The sequence below is a fragment of the Epinephelus moara genome, chromosome 24 (assembly GCF_006386435.1).
Source record: "Epinephelus moara isolate mb chromosome 24, YSFRI_EMoa_1.0, whole genome shotgun sequence".
Taxonomy (NCBI): domain Eukaryota; kingdom Metazoa; phylum Chordata; class Actinopteri; order Perciformes; family Serranidae; genus Epinephelus; species Epinephelus moara.
Window position 1 is genome coordinate 21,365,799 of NC_065529.1, and position 22,237 is coordinate 21,388,035.

At 42.1% G+C, this 22,237-nt stretch overlaps 1 protein-coding gene across 2 annotated transcripts in view; it reads right to left on the minus strand.

Moving 5' to 3' along the window:
* Window positions 1-22,237, minus strand: part of LOC126385528 (A disintegrin and metalloproteinase with thrombospondin motifs 9-like) — a 56,094-nt gene that overhangs the window by 19,137 nt on the left and 14,720 nt on the right. For both annotated transcript variants that reach the window (XR_007569422.1, XM_050037286.1), the window contains exons 16-29: window positions 21,838-21,933; window positions 19,978-20,144; window positions 19,632-19,761; window positions 17,473-17,599; window positions 17,161-17,371; window positions 16,875-17,039; window positions 15,937-16,098; window positions 14,078-14,197; window positions 12,205-12,312; window positions 11,956-12,123; window positions 9,255-9,503; window positions 7,501-7,662; window positions 7,147-7,323; window positions 336-506 (exon numbers count right to left, since the gene is read on the minus strand). Coding sequence is in view for 1 of the 2 variants with exons in the window: in XM_050037286.1 (XP_049893243.1) it covers window positions 336-506; window positions 7,147-7,323; window positions 7,501-7,662; window positions 9,255-9,503; window positions 11,956-12,123; window positions 12,205-12,312; window positions 14,078-14,197; window positions 15,937-16,098; window positions 16,875-17,039; window positions 17,161-17,371; window positions 17,473-17,599; window positions 19,632-19,761; window positions 19,978-20,144; window positions 21,838-21,933 (2,213 nt within the window). In the remaining variant the exon portion in view is untranslated. The remainder of the gene's footprint in view (window positions 1-335; window positions 507-7,146; window positions 7,324-7,500; window positions 7,663-9,254; window positions 9,504-11,955; window positions 12,124-12,204; window positions 12,313-14,077; window positions 14,198-15,936; window positions 16,099-16,874; window positions 17,040-17,160; window positions 17,372-17,472; window positions 17,600-19,631; window positions 19,762-19,977; window positions 20,145-21,837; window positions 21,934-22,237) is intronic.

Genomic DNA, 22,237 nt, shown 5'->3' on the forward strand with positions numbered 1-22,237 from the left:
GGGGTACAGGTTCCTCCTGATGTCCCTCTCCTGTGCAGTCGTAGCCCCGTCATACGCTACCTCAAATCCCCTGTTAGCAGCCGCCCCAGGCCTGTGCCGCAAACCACCATGTGATGTGTAAAAGCACCCGGCCTTAGTTAGTGGCCTGGCATGGTGTATAAACACAGTCAGGTTTAGCTGCAGATGTTTTCACACATATGCACATAGTTGCCAGCAAGCTGGTAAGCATTACAGTGGAAAGAGAGAGAGGGGAAAAAAGAAAAAGCTTACATGTCTGGCAGCGTGAGAACAAGAGTGGTGGAGGAGTGTTTTATAGCAGGGTCAAAGAGTCCTACCTCTCCCCAGTTGCCAGTCTTCCACTTAGGGCATTGTCCACCTCTGCAGCGCCTTTGCTTCCTGGGTTTGGGGGACAGATGCTGGCAGTTTTCCTCTGGGACGGGGCGGCCTGACCCGGTCACACAGCCCACCTTACGGGACTTGAATCCTCTTCCACAGGAGGCAGAGCACTGCAAGATGTCAAAGGAAAGAATATGAAAGGGTCAGAAGGTAAGTTTTGTGTTTAAAGTGTGACTCTAAAAAAAATAAGTACACACTCAAATTTTTTTTCCAAACAACATGATGGGTTTCGTAATGCACATCATTTGTTAAATGTTAGACTTAATTGAATCCGCATGATAAAAAGTAGATGTCAGCACAACTTTATTTAAAAACAAGCCAAGTGTTTGTTGAACAGATTAACGTTGATCACTTTGTGGATGTTGCTTCACTACTACAAAAAAAAAAAAAAAGTGTTATGAGACCCAGTTCCACGTGGTTAGCTGGTCCAATGGCGAAGCGTGCCCGATCACCCGGCAGCACTTTGTTTCACCTCCGGGTTCATCGAGTTACTGGGAGTCTAACTCGATGTGACAGGCACACGCACACACACACACACACACACACACACACACACACAGCAACATTACAGGAGGGAGTGGAGAAGGGCTGGACTGTGCTCTGATAATCAAAGGGGGCGTTGCATGTGGGGATGGATGGGAAGCGACAGGCTCAGAGTTGAACGAGTATGCAGCCCAGCGTGTGGTGCTGTCCTGACCAGCAAGGGACTGTACTAGACAGGAACATGCTGTGACCTCTCACCTCATTCGGGGGGAGGAAGAGCTCACGAAGGGAGGGGGCTAATAAAATGCTTATTCCCCCTTTTAATTGTGGGATGTAATGTGCTGGATTTATTGTTGGCAATCAATAAAGATGAAAAAATGATGACTGAGTTTTGTTTTTTTTGCCAAGAAATAAAGACAATGAATCATACTTACGTGCATATTGTTGTGATTACATGTGAATAAAAATGACACTGTTTGTGTTGCTTGTATGTCTTTGGGACCGCACTTCCAAAGAGTAGAAGACTGGCTTAATAATTGATGTAATAAGTCCTTTAAAGTTCTAATAATAAGATTGTATATTTAATGTTATTCCCTGACATGAACACTCTCTAAGGCAACACATTTCTTTTACATTAACTGTGGAGAGTAAGTGGGTCATCGCAGGGGAAACTGGGTTTTCCAGTAAAGGTGCAAGTCATTAAAGGAAAGCATTTTAAGACGCTCCTCCAGGCTGCTTTTCTTTTCAAACATCGGGCCATTCCTCCAAAGGTTTATATACTTTTTTACAAGGGCTTTCCTGCTGTTGTAACGTGCTGAAATGCCCTCAGAATACCTTGAGAGTCAGTGCGAATGGGTCAAATTAAAACACCATGTGTATCGGTACATGAACCGCCTCATGCGGGGTTCATTAAGTTTGCCCACAAGTCCTCTGGGGTTCTGTAATTATCCAGAGCAGTTCACCGATACAAACACCACTGCTCACACATACATGAACTTAACCTTTCATACTTCATCATACAATAAATACACTATATGAACATTATTATTTGCATCAATTTTATTCACAGGAGGTAGAGCAGATTGTACATTAATCACAGGGTGGGTAGTTTGATCCCTGGCTCCTCCTTGCCACATGTTAAAGTGATGTATCAACTGAACCAAGTTGATCCCGATGAGCAGACAAGCACCTTGCATTGCAGATCAATCAGTGTGTATGAATGGGTGAATGAGCACTGTAAAGCATTTACCATTCACCACAATGCTATATGGAATCTAAACAATCACAAGCTGCATTTTAAACACAGCACAAAGGGTGATTACAATCCATAAAACTGCAGATACTAAACGCTTTACTCAAATAATACAGCTTTAGGTGTAAGAATATAGACAGACAAAGCATCGGTAATGACACCCCCCCCCAAATAAACCAGTTTCCAATGTCAGCATAATGTTTGAGAATCCTATTCAGCTCTGTTTTGTTGGGTTTTTTCCCCCCGGATCACAGCAGTTTCCCAGAAGTCTGTCTGTGCTGATGGGATGAACCGGGAAGGGGCCCCTCCCCAGATCAAACGTGACCCTTGACCCACCAATACACCACTGCATTGTCTTGCTGACTGCCCCCCTCATTCGAGTCACTGTCACTGGCCCCCGTATTGGTCCACTGTCATCAACTTGCATTAGACCAGAGTAGAGGGGCCCTGACAGAAAGGGGCAAAGGGCGCTGGCGACTTCATAGCAGAGCACGCGTCACCAGGCGTCCCAGAAAAAGCCGGGGTAGGCATTAAGAGTGAATGAACAAAGTAAATGAAATGGGGAGGAATACTGAGGCATTGTCTCACAGGACAAAGATTTACCTTGATGGGACGAGCTTTGAACTCCTGACACAGACGGTAAAAGCACGATCGCTCAAAGAGGTCAGCAGAGGCACTGACCACTTAAAATAACAAGGATATTGCTCAGTGATTTGTGCGTTTTCATTCAGGAAAAACACCCCCGTTGAATAGACTGGCGGGGAGGACTGCTTGATAAGCTATTTGCCAGGCCTCTCTTGTTAAATCTTTTAGCCGAAGTCAAAGGTAAAACACTAAATAATATAGGACACTTCCTTATCCTGAAACACACTGTAATTACCATAAAGCAGGAGCTGGTAATCTTGAGTTAAATACTTCATTATAGGGCTTAGCAGCAGGACTACAATGTTGCAAGCAGTGAGGCTATTGGCTTAATGAGTGTTGTTAGAAGTTGATACTTGCATTAGATATCTTGGTTTCTGACTTTTTGGGCAAACAGTCCATTTAAGTTGCCAGTGAGCTGCAAGTTATTCTTTTCCTTTTCCTCAGTTTGCAGTGACCTACTGACTGCATGTGAAATGTTTGGTATAACGCTTTAGATTATAGCCCACAACGCACAGTGTAATTCTTTAAAATGTACAATGTAAATGTTGTACCATGTACCAGTGCAGTATATATCATTACATTTATGTAGGTACAAGTGAACAAGATGTGAAGTTAAGGGGGCTCTAGTCATGGTTCTCACCATAGAGGTGGCTGAGGCAGACGCTAGCAGTTATTAGTGCTAAGTCCATAAACGGCAACAGTGGTGACCGTGTTAACACTCAGTACATTTACATGCAGCTTGAGAACATCGAATTATTGGCTTAGTACGACTGAAACCGGACTTTTAATTGCATGTAAACAGCAATTGGACTAACACACCTAGATAATTCGACTGAAAATCGAACTATTGCTGCGTGTATCCACTTAGTCCAATTTCAGTTGGACTAAGCGTTCTGCGCATGCAACTTTCGTGGGCTTTCACCCGGAAGAAGAAGGAGATGATGTAGCAGCAGTGCAGTAACTCCCAGAGCTAAACATTTTGAAGTTTATGGATGGTAGGAAAACGCGAAACGCGGATTTATTTAAAAAAGTGTCTGAACAAGAACCGGAAACTAGTTCAATATGCACGTTATTAAAAAGGACACAGCGCCGCCCATCAAGGTGGAGTCAGACGTACTTGGTCAGAAATCCGATTTTCTCTCCTGCATGTATACTCAGACAAGACGAGAAGTCCGACTTCACTGATTAGCCGATCTATGAGCTTAGCTCAACTACTGCGTGCATGTAAACGTACTGAATGTTAACTGGGGGGGAACCGGAGGATGGGTGCTACGTTTTCACGATGACGCTGTCCAAATAGTGATAAAAGCCATATGAGCACAGGGCTAGCCAGTGGGCTAAACACATGCACTAACATGCATGCGCTACTTATGACAACAAACCCAAGAGAAGCTCCGATTACAATACACACGGAGATAGTGTGACGTCACTAGCTGCTCAGGAGACCATTACTCCGCGATATCTTTACATAGCAAATAGTGGTTAGCTGCTGTATTAATGCTCTGAATGTTGCGTACAGAACGTTTAAGGGGAACAAGGGGTTCACAATCTGAGAACATTTAGAAGTACGACATTTAAACTGCAGATACAAAAGAATGAATGAATGAATGAATGAATGAATGAATGAATGAATGAATGAATTAAAGGATGAATGAATTAAAGGATGAATGAATGAGTGTGACCATCCTCGAGGGCCATGCACAGGTCATACATAAGCATCCACCATTGATGTCTGCTGGTCAACTGAGTGGCAGCTGAGACTGTCCTCTGTTGTTAAGGGAGGCTAATAATTGTATTGCCATTGCCTGTGGTTTTAGGTTTTAGCGCAAGGTTTGCTCAGTTTTGGTTTGAAGTTAGTTTACCATTAGAAAAACGTGCTGACTTTGGGCCACAATCCTAATAGTAATCAAAATAAATTGTTCACATAAGAATGAAAAAAGCCTTTGATAGTACCTCTACTTCACTTTAATCGTAACCTTTTCTGGAAATGAACAGAAATCCAACAAATCCATAAAAAAATTAAATATTGACATAACATTATAATGAAGTAACAATAAATACAAGTAATTACATAAATATACAGAAATCTTCTTGAAACACAAACTAATACTGCCATTTGTGAATAAGAGACATACAATATGCTTATTTCAAGAGCCTGTTGATATGGTGTTTGACCTGTACTGCTGTTTGCACCAAGAGGTTGACCACGACGAGTCAAACTGCTAAGACTGAAGAATGAAACTAAAGAGGAATAATAGGATGTGCCATGTTAATGATACTGTGTTCTACTTTCACTGATTCAACCTAAATTTGATTTTACGCTGCCTTACGATCACACATGTGGGAGTCATTACAAGCAATAGTTCTCATTAGTAAATGATGTGTGGTAAAAAATGTGCTCGCTGCTGTGTTAACAGGCCCTTAAAATAAGGTGTGATGTCAGTACAGACATTTATGACCAGGAGGAGTCAACTGGGTGGGCTGCAGGCAAAAGTTGCCCCTAACCACAGATTCTGGATCAGTTTTCACTGTCCTCAACAGGATGGTGGGTGTTACAAGGTGGGGAGATGACACACACACCCTGGATCTGTGTTTAGGACCATCAGCTGCACTGGGTAGCCTCAACAACTCATGCTTAATCTTAGCCAGCCAAAATCCCTCCAGTGCAAGGGAGAGAAAGATACGGCAGGGGGGCAATCATAACAGAGACTGAGGTAGACACATTAGGTTGGCTCAGAGTAAGAGCTCTGGATACAAAACACTATTAACTTCCCCTGTGGTCACAGGTATCACGTGTTCAAAGTACGACATTTTAACAGCCCATTCTCTTAAAAAGGTTGAGCAAGTTGTTTGATGGACATTCGAAAACAATTCAACATTATTTCGTCAAATCTGTGATACACTTTGCATTTAGCTGATCAATCTGATCAATCCACTAACTGCTCATGGAAAGAAACAAAAAGTACAGAAAAGGCAGCACCAAAAAAAGCAACGTGCCACAATAAACACCTAACCAACCAAAAACGTGATGGTTCATTTTTGATATCTATATCTTATATCTCCCTTGTTTGGCCAAAGCACCACTGTAGTGTAAGTTATCATAGTTTAATGGCTAGTTGAGTTGCGTTTTGTTCCAAATGAGGTATTGTTGAGCATAGCATATTTAGCAACTCCAAGTACTTACTGTACAAAGAAAACATTAACTAACACAATATAAATACACTCATATCAAGCACCTTTGGAGCAGAGAGCTTTAAACCTATTGTTTTGACCGCACTAAGTGAATCTGGGTCAAAACCCTCTGCCAAACTGGAATACAATGGCTATTAGTACTAATTACCACAAACTCAGTGAGACATTTTATTTTACAGTGCTAGTACAGCTGCTGTTTGCTGGTGTTTACTACTGATACTGGACGTTTCAGGAACTTTTGAGTCAACATATTCATGCGTCAATGTCATTGTAGGGCAACACCACTGTTTGTTTCATAGCAGAGGGTAAATACATAAACTGTAAAATAAAGTGTCTAAATAAGATTAGTAACTTCTCTAAAAAACCACATGTGCCTTGAGACAAATTGAATTCTTGATACAATAGCCATTTCAAAGATGTATATAGTACAAAGATGTATATATATAGTACACAGCCCAAATACAGTCCTATGTAAGTTTTTAAAGTTCATAACAGAACATTGACTACATTGTGTAGCACCACATATTTGGATTATGGGCCATTCTTTGGATAATAAAAGAACAAGGCATCGTACTGTATATTCCTGATATACAAAAACATTCATCAGTATTTGCATATGAACAAAGATTGGCTAAATGTGCGAATACAAAGAGCTAAGACACAAAATAAATCACTTTTAAAAGTTAATGCTATATACAAAAGATAAAAAGGAAAAAAATATCTTAATAAATTATCTTTAAAAACAATATTTTACAAAACTAACTTTGATTGTGATACAAAGTGATCCTGAATTTTTCATATACTAATACAAGGCTCAACAACAGTTTTATGGTAACTAGGACTGACAAAAATGTTCTTGTGGTCACAGCTGTCACTGAAGTTTTTTTGACAGTACTTTTTTTTGGCATATTGCAACCAAGCGTGTCTTTGCCATTTAAGCACAACAGAAATTTACTTTCCGAATGTCTTGAGGAAACGTTGACCAATCGCAGGCACCAGAGAGGGAGCAGGAAGTGGAGGAGGTTAAAAGTAAAAGTAGAGAAATGGGAGTGTGATTTCTCCAGTGCAAAAGCACCAAAGTCAAAGCCCCTTTAAGACTGTTTGTGAAAGAGTAAGACCACAGGTGAAAAAAATGTGAGGTTGAAAAACAAGGTATAGAGTATTTTTTATGAGCGTACCGAGCTCCATGGGTCTGTGCTCCAGTGGGGGCTAGACGGGCACGGCTGAGTATTGCACTGCTCACGATCTGGTGGCTTGTCATGGATCTCGCAGCTCAGATCATTGAAACGCTCGCCGTTTGGACGCTGACACACCACCAGCCTAGTCTTGATCCCACCTCCACACGGCTTGGTGCACTGAAGACAGCAGGAGAGGTTGTGTTTTAGATTTGTAATGCAATTTCAAACCTCCACACAAAGCAACTTCTACATCAATTACTCAAACACAAATAAGCATCCCACAGTTTACAGTTTTCTCTCTCAGCTAGACCAGCATCTGTCAAGGAGACGCAAAAGCCATGGTGTCTGTCTTACCTCTCCCCAGTTGCCATAGATCCACTGTGGACATGGCCCTGACTCACAGGATCGCTGCTCACTGGGCCGGCTGCGATCCTCACAGCTGTTGGCAGGGTAGCCGTTCTCATCCTGGCACACTACTACACGGCGCTGGAAACCTCCTGCACATGTGCTGGAGCACTGTTGTACAGAGAATGCAGAGAGCACAGTGTCAAAAAGACGGTTCTCACAAACAGATGCTCAGTGTTGAGGTGTAAATACGTCCCAGGGGGACATACTCTATATTATTTACATCTCCTTTAGACATGATGACGTACAGACACATACTTATGTTAAACCCCCAGCTGCAAAATATTAAATCCATGTGTCAATGAGTACATAAAAAAAACTAGTTTGTTAAATGCAAAAAGTACACGTCACAAATCGACGTGCACTGTGAGGTGTATATTGTGTGCACACAAAGCCCCCATTCTTTCAGAGAACAACAGACATCTAATGTCAAATGACTGACCACGTCTGCTGCTATATTAAAATACATATCCTCAGGACAGAGACAGGAAGAGTCACCAGAAATAGCTTTAATCACTTCCCAGAATTATTTAAAGGTCAGAGTTATTTCTGGACAGAGATTATCACTAACACAGTTTTTAAAAAAAAAAAAAAAAAACAGCTGAACAATACAAAGAACAAGATCCATGGGGGAGACAGTCTTTGGCTCTTAGGTCACGCTATCCTGCGATGTTACATCATGATGGCTAAGGCCTTGTTTAAAAAAAGAGAGCAGGGCCTAAACTCACTTCATGGGCATTTGTCAAAGTCTGCATCAGTCTACCAAACACATCGTAGAAAGTAAATGACTAGTTCACAAACTTTCTACTTTCTTACAAATTGCTGGACTTAACAATATACATTAGTGCCTAAACCACCCCAAGTCCCTGCAATACAAGGGACAAATTTAGTAAGGGCACTTATTACATTTTTTGATACCATGTGTTTAAAACTATGCAATCCTGTAATTTGAGGCATTAAAGAAAAGTTACAAAAATGTTGTGTATGCTGTCAATTATAGCTCTTAGAAAGGAAGAAAATGGCAATCGGTTGGTGCATCTCTACATGATCTCTGTTAATTATATATTTGAAAATATCAAAAGTACCAAAGCAAATCTACTATCAGATTTTTTTAAGCCAAGGCTAGGGTATTATGCCATGGTATCAAAAGAGGTATCAAGTATTGTTCTTTTTTTTTTTTACTAGTATTGTGTTGAAGTGTTAAATTCTGGTATTGTGAAAACATTAAAATGAACTACATTTAACCTTCTTGATGTGAGCTCTGTGAAGATCTAAACCACTCTCATGTCTGTATGGTAAATTTAAAGCTACAGCCAGAAGATGGTTAGCTTACCTTAGCATGAAGACTGGAAATAGCTAGCTTGGCGCTAACCAGCTATTGGCTATAGTGTCGTATTTACTGTTCAGACATAAAAGTGGTATCTATCTTCTAAATTAACTCTCCTTGCAAATAAAGTGAAGTAGAAAAGCATATTTCCCAATGTATCAAACTTTTCCTTTAATCCTGTGTGGACTCACTATTTGTGAGACTATAGGGCAACATTTGAACATGTCTCGTTTCCCATTTTTCCCAAAGTTTCTCTAGAATTATACTATTTAAGTTGTGGCTCTTGTTGAACAAGATTAAGCACAACATTTTAGGATCCACAGAAATGGCATGTTGGCCACTGTGCTGTGATGCTGCTGTGTGTAAAATGCCTTACCGCGCCCCAGGGTCCAGTCCGCCATTGGTGGGATTGGCTGCGGGGCAGGTTGTTCCTGTTGCTGGCATTTGGTGAGGACGGGAAAGGTCGGGAGTCACTGGAGCGGGACGGGCATTGAGACATAGCGCAGTCCTGCTCTGTGGTAGGACGATCGTCTGGGTCACACTCACTAGCATTCACTTCTTGGTCACTGAAGTTGACGCACAGTACCTGCCGTGTCGTCTTCCCCTGGCCACAGGTTACTGAGCACTGAAAACACACACAAACACACAGTGGATACACAGATCTGTCATGAGTATAAATAGACATACAAACACACATTTGAAGAAACAGTTATTATTACATGGAGAGAGGCATGGATGTGGGAAAAGATTAACCATTAGCCCCTTTTACTCTGCCTGTCCAAGGTGGGAATGTTGTGCCGTTATTCCGCATCACCATTCTGTATAAAACGTACAATTGTGGAATTGGGGGACAGAGTTTTCACGCTTTTAAGCTGGTAGTGGAGGCAGTAATAGAGCCGAATCAACAGCCGGAGAGATGAGATGGGTGGGATGTTTTGATGATGTGTTATGTGTGCGGGAAATTTAAAAAGCAGCTGATAGCAGTTAGCAGCTAACCCACTTGCTATTGATATGAATGGCTGAAAGTGATTCATCAGCCCTGTCTCTTTACCCTGCACTTTACAGAGGTTTGACAACACTGACATAGAAAGGTGACCATGGATTATAATAACTATGGGGTTATGATATGATTACCATGATCACAAGCCTTCTCATCCATAAATTCTGCTCTCCGAGGGACTGAGTTAGCATTTGAATATCTTCCAAATACCATCACATGCATGGGCAGAATACACTGCTACAAGTGGCTAAACATCTCCATCACAGAAAGTGATGTGTGTGGCTGATGAAATAAAGGTGAGAAAGCCTTTCTCTTTCTTTTGTCATCCTTCTGAAAGATCTTCGAGAAGTGGTTTATGACCACAGGTGACACTCATCTGGGAAAGGAAGAGTTTCCCTTTCAGAGTCAGCTCCCCTTTCCCCATGATAGCATGGAGCAATGTCTGAATAACTGTGGCTGCTGCATATGTCCAACTGTAGATCTCAAGACCCTAACATACTTGAATCCTCTCACTGGAGGGCAGCAAACAACTCCCAATTTGGTGACCCATTTCATATTGCCTCAGATATGTACGTGTTGCCCCCATTTCCAGCGGACACTCAATTGGAAACTCATGATCCCAAAGCCTGCTGACGGCCAAAACTAGAGGCAATCAGCAGAGCTACGTCACCTACAAACAGATGAAATCTTCATGCCACCAAAGTGGGAACCCTCCATTCCTCAGCTGGGCCTTAAAAACAACAAGGGTCATTCCTGCCAGGGTGCAACACCAACTGAAAGCAAGCTTGACTTGGTGCTGAGGATTCCGACACAGCTCTAATTCCAGTTAAGCGTGCCATGTAGCAAATAGGCCTAGCCGCTGCTCTGGTGCTGGCTCACAACACAGTATTTCCTTAAAGGACCCATACACACATATCTTTCTTTTTAGGAAAGTAACACAAGGCAGATTTTCTGCCAAGCACTAATGGTGTCTCACTCAGCTCCTCCCTAGCTGAGTCCACTTTCTGTCTTGCACAAGGTGATCTATTATACATATGCAACAGCTGCCTACTCTAAATCCTCCCCTGGGATTACACTGACCAGAGGTTTATACTGCACTGTCACAGTGTTATGGATTTCATATGACTTTAGATACTGTCAGGCGGTTTTACATACAGTAACTCCATGTATATGATGTGATACTAAATGAAGCTGTTGGATAACATACTGCGGGCTGTACCTGTCCTGAGAACTATAACAAAACTCTGTCATCTTGGAGTGGTTCTGTCACTGCAGGACAAAGAAGGCTATTTTGCTTTGGGTCAGTAAATCTAGTGTGTGTGTGTGTGTGTGTGTGTGTGAGTGTGTGTGTGTGTGTGTGTGTGTGTGTGTGTGTGTGTGTGTGTGTGCTGGGATAGGCCTCTGAAATCTTTTTTGGCCTTGGGATGAACTATTTCCTTTTGGGGGGTCAATGAGTGTCTTTGGCTTGGTGGTGCGGGTGTATGTGTATATGTGTGTGTGTGTGTGTGTGTGTGTGTGTATGGTGACCAGACCTGCAGTCTGGCTGTACTGTATCATCAGGACTCTGATGAGAAACATCTGTAAACAAGACTGGAGCCCCTCACTGCAGCCCCTTGCATCTCGCAGCTCCAGCAACTTTTGCCTCTCTCCAATTCTCTCTCTCTCTCACACACACACTCTCCTTCGGTAACCTTATTCCAGCCCTCCTCCAGGCCTCGATACACACTTGCCTTCCAGCTGCCACCCTGTCTCCACATCTTTCCTCACACAAACATCTACATAGCGTGTGGAAACACTAATTGTCAGTGTGGGTGAAAAATAATTTAGAGTATACTGAAATAAATAAACGTTGCAGGAAGAAAAACATCTGGATGGCGATATTGACAGCATACAGTTTAAGTTAATTAACAGTCTGTCCATATAACAAGATGCAGATTTGAGGGAAAATGTTTTCTGATTCAATAGGAAAAACTTTTTTTCTAATTTCTACTTATTTGAAACTGTCCTCTACAACACTGGATGGACTTAAATACATTTAGGTGCAGCAACTTTACATTACAACAGGTGGTTTTCTTACCACTGTCCATTCCAGCACTTTCCACTGTCCGCAGGCCACCACTGAGCACACTTCTCTGGCAGGGGGTTTTGGTAGGTGGGCGCATGCCGACTCCTCTGCCACACCACCTTGGTTGTCACGGCAACTCACGTAGCGCATACGTGTCCCTTTGCCACAGCTGGCACTACACTGTTGTGCAGAGGAGAGAGGTTAAGAAGCAGGAAACCAGCAAAAAGACAAACAAATTGAAGATGTGACAGGAATACCAACCTGGGTCCAGGAGCCAAAGCGCCACTGGGTTTTGTGGCCCTGGTGGGAGGGGACTTTAGTCCCTGGGGGAACAGGGTGGCTGCTGGGACACTGGGCCAGTTCACAGTCCTGTGGAAGGGAGGACACATACACCCATTCATGCAGTGATTAACAAAATGAATAAACTGTAACAACATCTGTCCCTGACCACAAAATACCATGAATATCAGAGATAGCTCCTCCGACATGGGACAGTTGTTAACAACTTAAACTATATTCCTTCAGCTCTACATTTGGGGGCAGTTGTGTTTCCCATCAACCCTTTCCCCCCACCTTACCAAAACAACATTAACAGGGTCCGCCCCGTCAGTTAAAACTATGGATTGTGGCAGTAAGCCACTCAGCATAAAGCCCTGATCCCTGTCATAACAGGTCATAGTGGAGTGGTATTCAGGGCTCCAATGCCCATGCTGGCGTGGTTGTAAACTCCACCCCTAATCCACCCCCTTGTCCCTCACCTTCCGCCCTTTCCTAGTTTTCCCCCATGCCCTCTGGTGCCCTCTGACCCCCAGTCTCTAGGAATGAGGGCCTTAATCAGGTTGCATAGGCCCTGAGCAGGCTCCACATTCCACACTCTGCCTCCTGATGGAAGCAAATAGCCCTCATGGTAGCGCTTAAAGTAGCTCTACGCACACTTCCTGTTGGACTCACATTTTACATATAAACTGATAAAATATGATTTTGTGATGATCATTTGAGTTTATGTTTATGTGTATGCATGTACATTACAGCTTTAGGGCTTTTATAACTAACAAACCCAAGCAGTGTTCACAACTGTTCAGTCTCTATACAATCTATAGGCGAAGCTATCGAGCAAAGCATCTCTTGCCTCCACGTCTCTCCTTCTTGTACTCAGACCTCCATCCATCTATCTGTCCTTTTTCTAAGCCCTGCTTGGTGGCTGGTGGGACTGGCGGCTGGTGGCCCACTTCATGGCTGGCTGGTTAGAATCACAACGAGGTGGGGCGACTGCTTCAGGGTCACTGGCTCTGTCGGCCCAGGCACCGGAATTAAGAGCCGCTGCGACTAGAGGGGGCCTCATACTGAGTGTGCATGCTCAGCCCTCTGAAATGGGTTTACGCCCCTCGCTAACCAAACAAAACTCTCATTCAGCTCAAAATAGGTTTCTTTGGTGTTCCTGTGTCTCTTTGTGTGTGTGTGTAACACTTAACAAACGGGTGCACTAGCACAGTTAGACATCAAAAACCACTCCGCATGTAAACCCTTTCTCAGCCTGCATAACCAGTGGGTAGAGTATATAGGAGCAAACTTTTTTAAACTGTAAAATCCTTTTCCAACTAGAGCAACTAGGTCTTTAGTACAACTATGGGATGTTTTAAAGTGAAGGTATAGGCAAGATTCAAACTAAGAGCAAATACTTTGAAGAGAGCATACCCTCTGCCAGACTTTAGTGTCTCTTACATAATGAAGATAAGAGCGTTCTGCAGAACAACACTGTAAAACATTTGGGCTTTCTTTGGGGGATTCTGTCTGAGAGTTGTGTGTCTCAATGTGGGGATAGTGAGGTTGGTATAACCTCCCCCTCTGTCTTTCCCTCTAGTCCAGACTAGATCAGACAACAGAGCTTTATTGAGACCAGGTGGAAATGAAATGTGTGTTTGTCTGTGTGTGTTTTGAGTGTCAGTGTGCATGAACGTAGATGCTTCTCTCTCTCCTCACAGCATGAATCAGTTTGAGACTCAGTCATGTAACAACTGTTGCTCTAAAAGCGAGGAGTAGGTAAAGAGATTGTGGACAGTTGTGAGAAGCAGAGGAAAGGTGTTAGAGAGGGAGAAAAGATGCAAGGAGAGAAGGAAGAGAATGCCCCCCTTACCTGGGTGTCAGTGGGTCGGGTGGCAGCATTACATTCTGTGTCATCCATGACAGCACCATAAGAGCCAACTACACACTTCACCGCTCGCATCTGGTAGCCTGGCCCACACGAGGTAGTGCACTGGGTTCAAAGAGGGAAAAAAAGGAGTGGTGGGGGGAACATTAGCAACACTGAGCCAAAGAGAAAACGGCAAGCAAAAAACAGACAGTTCATCTGAGCCAAAACAGCAACTCCCACACACAAACAAATAAAAAGAACAAGAACCGTAAACCAGGGTTGGCAAATAAAAAGGATTCTTTTACCCCTTCACTCTTCTGACAAATATCCCAAGATCAGAGCTTGAAGCAGATAAGACTCTCAAGATCAAATACATGAGGAACCTATTTGCTCATATACATTGCACTTGTCTTCTTTCCACTGTAGCCAAGTCAGAGGATACTACCCCACGCTCTCTTCTGCCTCACTGCCTCTAGTGAAACAGGGTCAAACTTGTGTGGCGGCAACTTCAACAACCATTTGACCACGCTTCATTTAACGACTTCAAATATACCTTAACGTGCGCACATCCTCTGATGGGGGGCACAAAAATATCTCAAATTTTTGGGTGTTCAGTTCTCTGTGCACACACACAAATGAGACTGAGCCTGCACACACTGACACTATATACTGTATGCATAACTCTATATAATTCTTTTGTAAGAGAACACGCCCACCCACATCATCAATAGCTTTTGTTTATGTACTTTGGCAGGATGTGCTCTGTGTATAAACAGGCGAAAGAAAAAGGGACAGTGCTAAATGATGAGCTTAGCTTATCTGTGTCCTCCCCTCGGTTTACATCAGAGGGGAATTCACCAGAGACGCAACAGTAATTATAAACGTCAGCCTCTGTGCTGCTTCCCATCAACTGGGCAGACTTCTGTACATATATATGAAAGCAGTGGCTGTGGATCAAGATATCTGAATTAGCCTTCAATTAAAACACAAAAATTTCCTGATATAAGACTCAAATCAAGCACAGATGTATAGTACAGTATTGCACTGTATGATTCAGATTATTTCATTTTATGAGATTAACAGACCAATGTTAGAAAAGAGCACCTGATGTCTCTATAAGACTAACAGTGCAATTTCCAACATAGACGATCTGCTGTTTCACCTACTCTGCAATATAAATGGTTTAATTAACATCCTTAAAATGTGTACAATGCAGGAATTGTCACTAAATGCGAAACTGAAAGCCAACCCCAGGTTCAGGGACATTTGTAGCTAAACAATTAGCGAAGTGATGAGCTCTCATTTATTATCCTTTTCCTTGTTCTAACTTATAACATAACAAACTCTGTATGGCATAGCTAGCATTACTTGCAGTACACAAGGATGGAGGGCTGCTGGCTAAACATTTGAGAACTGCATTTCTGCAGATTTATGTCATGCTTGTTAGCAAAGCTGATATTAATTGCTCAATAAACCTTACTTCTAACAAAAAATCCCGACTCCTGAGGTACCAATAGCAGAACTGAAAACTCCAGACCTCATCAATGCTCCAGGTTTTAATCATTTTACACCAGCTTACGTTTAGACCGTTCTGACCTTATCCGCCCACTGTGCAGAGTCTCTACAGATAAATACACCGCCACAGACTTCTAGTGGGTCATAAGTGATGATTGAGAAAGTTCAATTCTGTAAGAGTCTTTACATTGTTTTTTTTTTAGGAAAATCCTGCATAGTATACCTTAAAAATAGGTATGCCCCTGGATTTCTTCATCTGCCATACCCCGGCATTAGTACATACCCTTGTTCCCCACAAATTATTTTTTTGATCACTGTGTGTGCTATACACTATTGTTAACACTCACCTGTCCCCATGGTCCAACCTGCCAAGAGGCACACTCCTGCTGCTGGCACGTCTGCACCGATTCAGGTTTAGATGAGCCACAAAAGCGGTCATCTAAACGGTCCTCACCAAACTGACACCACGTCTGACGGTGCTTATAGCCTTTCCCGCATGTCACCAGGCACTGAAAGGAAAACATTTCAGGATTTAGAGATACATATACAGTATATTACATGAACACTGGTTACTGTCAGGCATTGAGGCTGCTGGAATTCCAGTTCACGACAGATGAAGATCATTTGGTGTTGTGAAAAGCAGGATATGCAGATTTAGAACAAAAAGCAGTTTGAAGGGACCAAAAGACGGGGCCAGGGTGTCTATTTATGTTTGAGTACAGTGCAGTGTATATGTTTGTATTTATCAGCACCACATGGGAGATCTGAAATATTCCTGGAATGAGGCCCAAAGCTTTGCAAGCTCCTCGCTACAATGTATAAACTGTACAGCAGTTAAGTACAATCTCACCCTGCAATCAGCGATTTCCCAACACACTATACTGGAAGGAGGGGAGTAAGTCTTCCAAAGCTGAGACATACGCAATCAACACTGGGATTTTACATTTGACCCAGAACTTTGCTGGCTTAAAACTACAGTATTTAAACAGTTTTTTCTTTACATTCACTAAACACAGCTTCATAAACAGCAGGAAGTCTTCCTCACAGATAAATATATATGCACAAGCCACATGTTAATGTATGCTTTAACAGAAACAGATGACATAGCCTTCATTCCGCTTCAGATGTTTTATTTTTATGTATGTGATTGTAAATTAAAAAGGAACATTTTAATGTAAACATGAAGTGTATATGCTATCATCTCCTCAATCTCCTTTATGTGAGCAGTAAATATCAGATTGTTCTTCCTTTGAGGGCAAGAGAGCACAATAAGAGCTGAACTGACCTCAGACCAGTCGCCAGTCTTCCATTGTGGACAGAGGAATTCATTGCAGGGTTGGACGGTCATCTTGTCCCTTTGACTGCATTTGCTCTCATCACCGCCAGCCTCGGCTGCCTTTCGACACACTGCCCCTCGACGGCGGGTGCCTCCACCGCAGCTCTTGGAGCACTGCAGCACAAGTGTTTGAACATAAGTGAGTGTAAACACGTATACACAACCTGTGATAAACTTTGATAAACATCTGGATTATGCTCACACACAAACCCCACGCTTCCTACAACAATCTTACCTCTGTCCAAGGCGAGTACTCCCAGCCACCCGGGTTACAGTCTCCATGGCAACCTTCCTTGTCATCAGGTTTGCGCTGACCGCTACAGTAGCGGTCATCAACCTTCTGCGTTTTACCATCTGCACGGCTGATTTTGGCACAGTATATTTCCAGGGTACGATATCCCAGGCCGCACTGAGCTGTGCACTCACTCTTACGAGCAACATGCCACCTGCATCGTGGGTGGTAGGGGAAATCCTTGTCAGTGACTTGAGACAAAAAAGTTATTGTTTGGTTCATACAGGTACTAAAAGCAGTTTGAACTGTACAAACCTGAGTTCACATTCAGTGTTACAGGGCTCAGTGATGACAGCAGGTCTGGCTGTACCGTGACACCTCTGGTCCGACACCACCACCCTGTCTGACTCTCTGCTACACAGAATCTTCCGCTTGCGCTCTCCTATGAAGACATGATGATGCAAGTTTGGAATTAAAAAAATCTAAAAAGTAAAGTCAAGGTTTCTCTTGAATTCTTAAGCACCATATACCAAATACTGAAACATTGCAGAGATTACCATCTCTTGTTAGCTCCACCATTAATGATATAAAGGAATACTTCTGCCCCTTCCCAATGATCAATTGTATATCAATTACTCACCCTGTGTTACACTGAATTTTTGCATTCCACCACGGTAAACAAAGAATCCAAAACTGGGAAAATTCATGATGAATTGGAGTAAAAGGAGGTCATGTACAACAACAACAAAACTATATCAAAACATCTGTTTACAAACTCTCACACAACTCTGGCAGCAAAATCCAAGTCTCATTTATTCAATTGTAGGCTCATTACTTCCCAAACGTGCATTTCTGCTAAAACCGCAATATTTAAAGGTCAAGTGTGTGGGATTTAGGGAAATATATTGGCAGAAATTGTATATAATAATCATACTAATCAGTTTACAATCACCTAAAATTAAGAATCATGGTGTTTTTGTTACCATAGAATGAGCTGTTTATATCTACATACAGAGCAGGTCCTCTTCCATGGAGTCCACTATGTTGTTTCGACAATAACCCAAAACAGTCAAATCGAACACTGGCTCTAGATGGGGCAATTTGCGTTTTCCTGTCTGAAACCGTAGTTCTCCTACATGCTCGGCACATGGGAGAAGTTTCAGTTTTGCAGCCTCACTGCTAGATGCTACTAAATCCTACACACTGGACCTTTTAAACACTTTAACAGTCTCATGCACTGACAAGTAGTGTGCCTGCACTGTTTATAGGAAGATGATTTTTGGGAAGCACTGTGCATACAACTGCATCAATGAGACTTGGGTTATACTGCATGAGTTGTGTAAGATTTTGTGAACGGATGTTTTGATATAGTTTTGCTGTTGTTCAACGCGGTCGCTATGACTTCAGTCCGTTAAGCATTTTCTCTGTTTTGGGATTTTTCATTCACCATGGAGGCATGCAAACACACAAAGTTTTCTTCACAAAATTTAACATAACAGTGGGTGAGTATTGGGGGGGGGGGGTTGAAGAACCCCTTTAAGGAAAACTTGTATATTTAGGTTTTAAATAAAGACATGTATTTTGCTCCATTTGTATGTTGTTTGATGAGAAAGACATGAGTGACTATGTAAAAATTTACGAGTTGCAGTCCAAGGTTTTGTAACTTCATCCTCAAACAAAACCCCACTACCTTCCACTGCCTGACCTCAGCTTCTGTGAGACCTACAAGTAGTTGTCTCAGCCAGTGCAATAGCTCATTCAAGTACATTATAGATCACGATAGGATCGCAATGACTACCAGCAGCAGTGTGTTTGCTTCACCTTGGCTCTTGTGTTGACATCCCTGCACTGAATCACAGCGCACCGACTGTGCAGGGGAGAGAGATTTAAACCTCATGTGGCTGCAGGAAATAGATTCTCTATCAGTACCTCATGTTACAAAGTTTTGCAGCTCAGTGCTGTGAGAGCTTCGTGTGCTCCAGACTGCCAGAAAGGCCGCATAAATTGGAAAATCGAAAGGTGCTGAGGGCTTTACATGTTATCTGTTTATCCTGCTGTGTGAACTCATTGGTTTCTCTTTGGAATTTACTGTTGGTTGTTGAAGCAGCGCAGTGTCAAAAAGTGGAGAACGAAATTCTCAGACAAAGTGTTTGAGTCATTACACACAGGTTTTAGAGTTTACCTGCGATCCGCCTCTGCACGCCTACATACTCCAACATATCCAAGGTCATGTCAAAGAAGATAATCTGACCCAGCATACTATGAGGTCAAACTTTAATCACTTGTTCCAAACCATTTATGTCTAGCATGAAGCTGTCAAGTTTAGCCAGACAATCCTCTCTCTCCTGTGCCTCAGGCTCAGTGGTTCCCACGTCTCCTCTCTCTGTTCCATCTCGTCTTTACTCTCACCACACCATTTATCATTGACCACTCCCATCATCTCGCTGTGCCAACCCCTTGTGCCTCCCCCTCACCTTGGCACAGGCGGCTGCACTCCTGCCAGGGCCCATAGGCATCCCAGAAGAACTGCTGAGGTTTGTCTTCTATGGGGATGTTGAAGGAGTACCTGACATCTGGGTTGTAAAGGTTCCCCACAGACAGCACCTGCGGACGATATGCATTAAAATACATTAAGATTATGAGTTTTAAACATCATAGATCGTACAAATCAAGTAAAAAAAAAAATACTTTAAGAGGTCAAGCCTGTAGATGTATTTAAGTTTAAGTGGCACAAGTTTCACTCATGACACTGCTTCTAAATCAGTCTAGCTCTGCATATTCTGCATGGCACTCTATGCTATCATGACAAGGACAATTTACCTGGACAATGATCTCCTCCTCGATGCGGTCAGTACAGTTGATCCTCTCAATGACATGGTCAGAACCACTGTACTCGATGATGGCATTTCCTACTTTGATTTCCCTTTTGAACATGCTGACCACAAACTCTCCATTAAGCAGGAACTCTCCACGGCTATTTGATATGGCTGCAGAGAGACAGAAAACACTTACTGTGCTTGATCCCACAGAGACAGAGTGACAGAATGTAAGATTGAATTATCCTTGCTTAAGTGTAGGGCTGCACTGAATAGTTTAAGGCTTTCAGATTTCTAATGCTGCATAGCTTTTTGCATATTCATTCATTCTGTTTAAACCCAGTTTTTCTACACATGTACAGATAAAGATTAGGCTATGCTAATACCATTAATATTATACTTTTATAAAAATTAGATTCCAGTGGTGGCTGCATAGGATTGTTGTGTCGTAGCATAATGTTTCTAAAAGCCTAAGGGCGTGTTTATTATTTCATCATTATTTTATGCCCTTATCAGATTAGCCTGCTGCCTAAATGTATTTATCTTGATGAAAGTGACAAGTTATAGTCATTAAATAAAGTTGATGTAATAAAAATGATGAAACACTTTATTCCAATCGAGAATTTTCTATGTATTCAGATTTTTAAAATATCTTTTAAGGGTGATGAGTGGAAACATGATGACAGACATTCGAATCTTAATTTCAAAACCTCAATAAAAGCTTTGAATATATAAAAAATGACATTTGGTTCAGCCTTACATAATTGACACATAATAACTGCAGAAAAAATGAAGAAAGTAAAATGATTTGTGCAATTGATCATTCTGAGGAGAGAAACAAGCGAAAGTACACAATTACATGTGACAGGGCTGCTTAAAAAGACCATGACTCATGTTTTCATTTACAGTAAGGCACATGCAGTAGGCAGCAGTAAAGTCTTTTTGGGGTGAAATAATCATCTGTTCCTGTAAAAGTCCCATCCAGGGGCATCCTGCTCTGTTCAACAGCCAGTCTGCTGCACTCATTCACCCTAATGCGATTATGGAGCTAATTTCCTGCCTTTACTTTCCTCGCCATTTCACACATTACACTAATGTGACCGTGGAGAGCGGCCCTCATTCCGGCAAAATCATCTCCACTTTGGGCCCCTAATAACTGTGCCATAAACAAATTCAGACAAATATACACACACAATAAGGGGCGACAACTGAAAAACCATGTTCATAAGTTTATGTGGTGGCATATAATCGAGTACAAATGGCAAAGACAAAAACGCTGATGATTAAAAGAAAAAAAAACAAAAAACACCAGTATGCAGAAATATACGCTAAACATACAGACACATGTTTGTTGACCTTGATGGAATGATAGCCAGAGGGCTATGTGAGCTCAAGTATTAGCATGCTCATGCCAACATGACATGTACACTAATGGCTGACAAAGCATCCATATCCAAACAGGCATATGGTACAGACAGACATGCATTCACAGAACCAAGGAAAATACACAGCTGCACACACACACGAGACGCAAATACTTATAAACTATCTGACCTTGCTGGAATGGCACCCACAGGCCTAGTTCTGGCTCATTAACGTTTTAGCATGCATACTATATGCCAACTCCTTAGGTCTGCAGTACATGACCTTATACTAAAAGCTGTACACCTTCAATAACATATACTGGCAGGCAGAGACAAAACACCAAAGCTCTCAGAAGCACATTGCTTTAGAAATGGATGTATTTATGGAAATGTGGAAACACAGTGAACATATTAACAGCAGTTTCTTTTAAACAAAATGCTGAATGAGGATAACGGGTTACGGATAATGAATGAATGAATGAAAATGTTGGATGCCTTACCGAGGTAGTTGTCATCCTCCGGTTTCCCTGAGTAGCTGTGTTGACGTACATCTATATTTGTAGCACCACTGGGTATTCGCACAACTTCATTATAGCCTGCAAATAGCAAGAGCGGTGTGTTTAGATCATTAGTAGACTGAGGTCTGTGCTAGTGTTGTTGTGATACTGAAATTTCTATCTTTGATATAATACCCTAAAAATGTGTGATATTCAATACCATCTTTGACACCACAACAAAAAACTGACAGTGAGGGCCTTCAATTTGAAAGTTTTAATTAAAATATATTTAGAATAAGGCTATAACATGACAATAACAACTTCAGGTCGTTGGTTAGTTAACATTAACAAGAGGAGACAGCAAGAACACGCAGCTAGTACCAGTGTACCAATACTGTGGAAA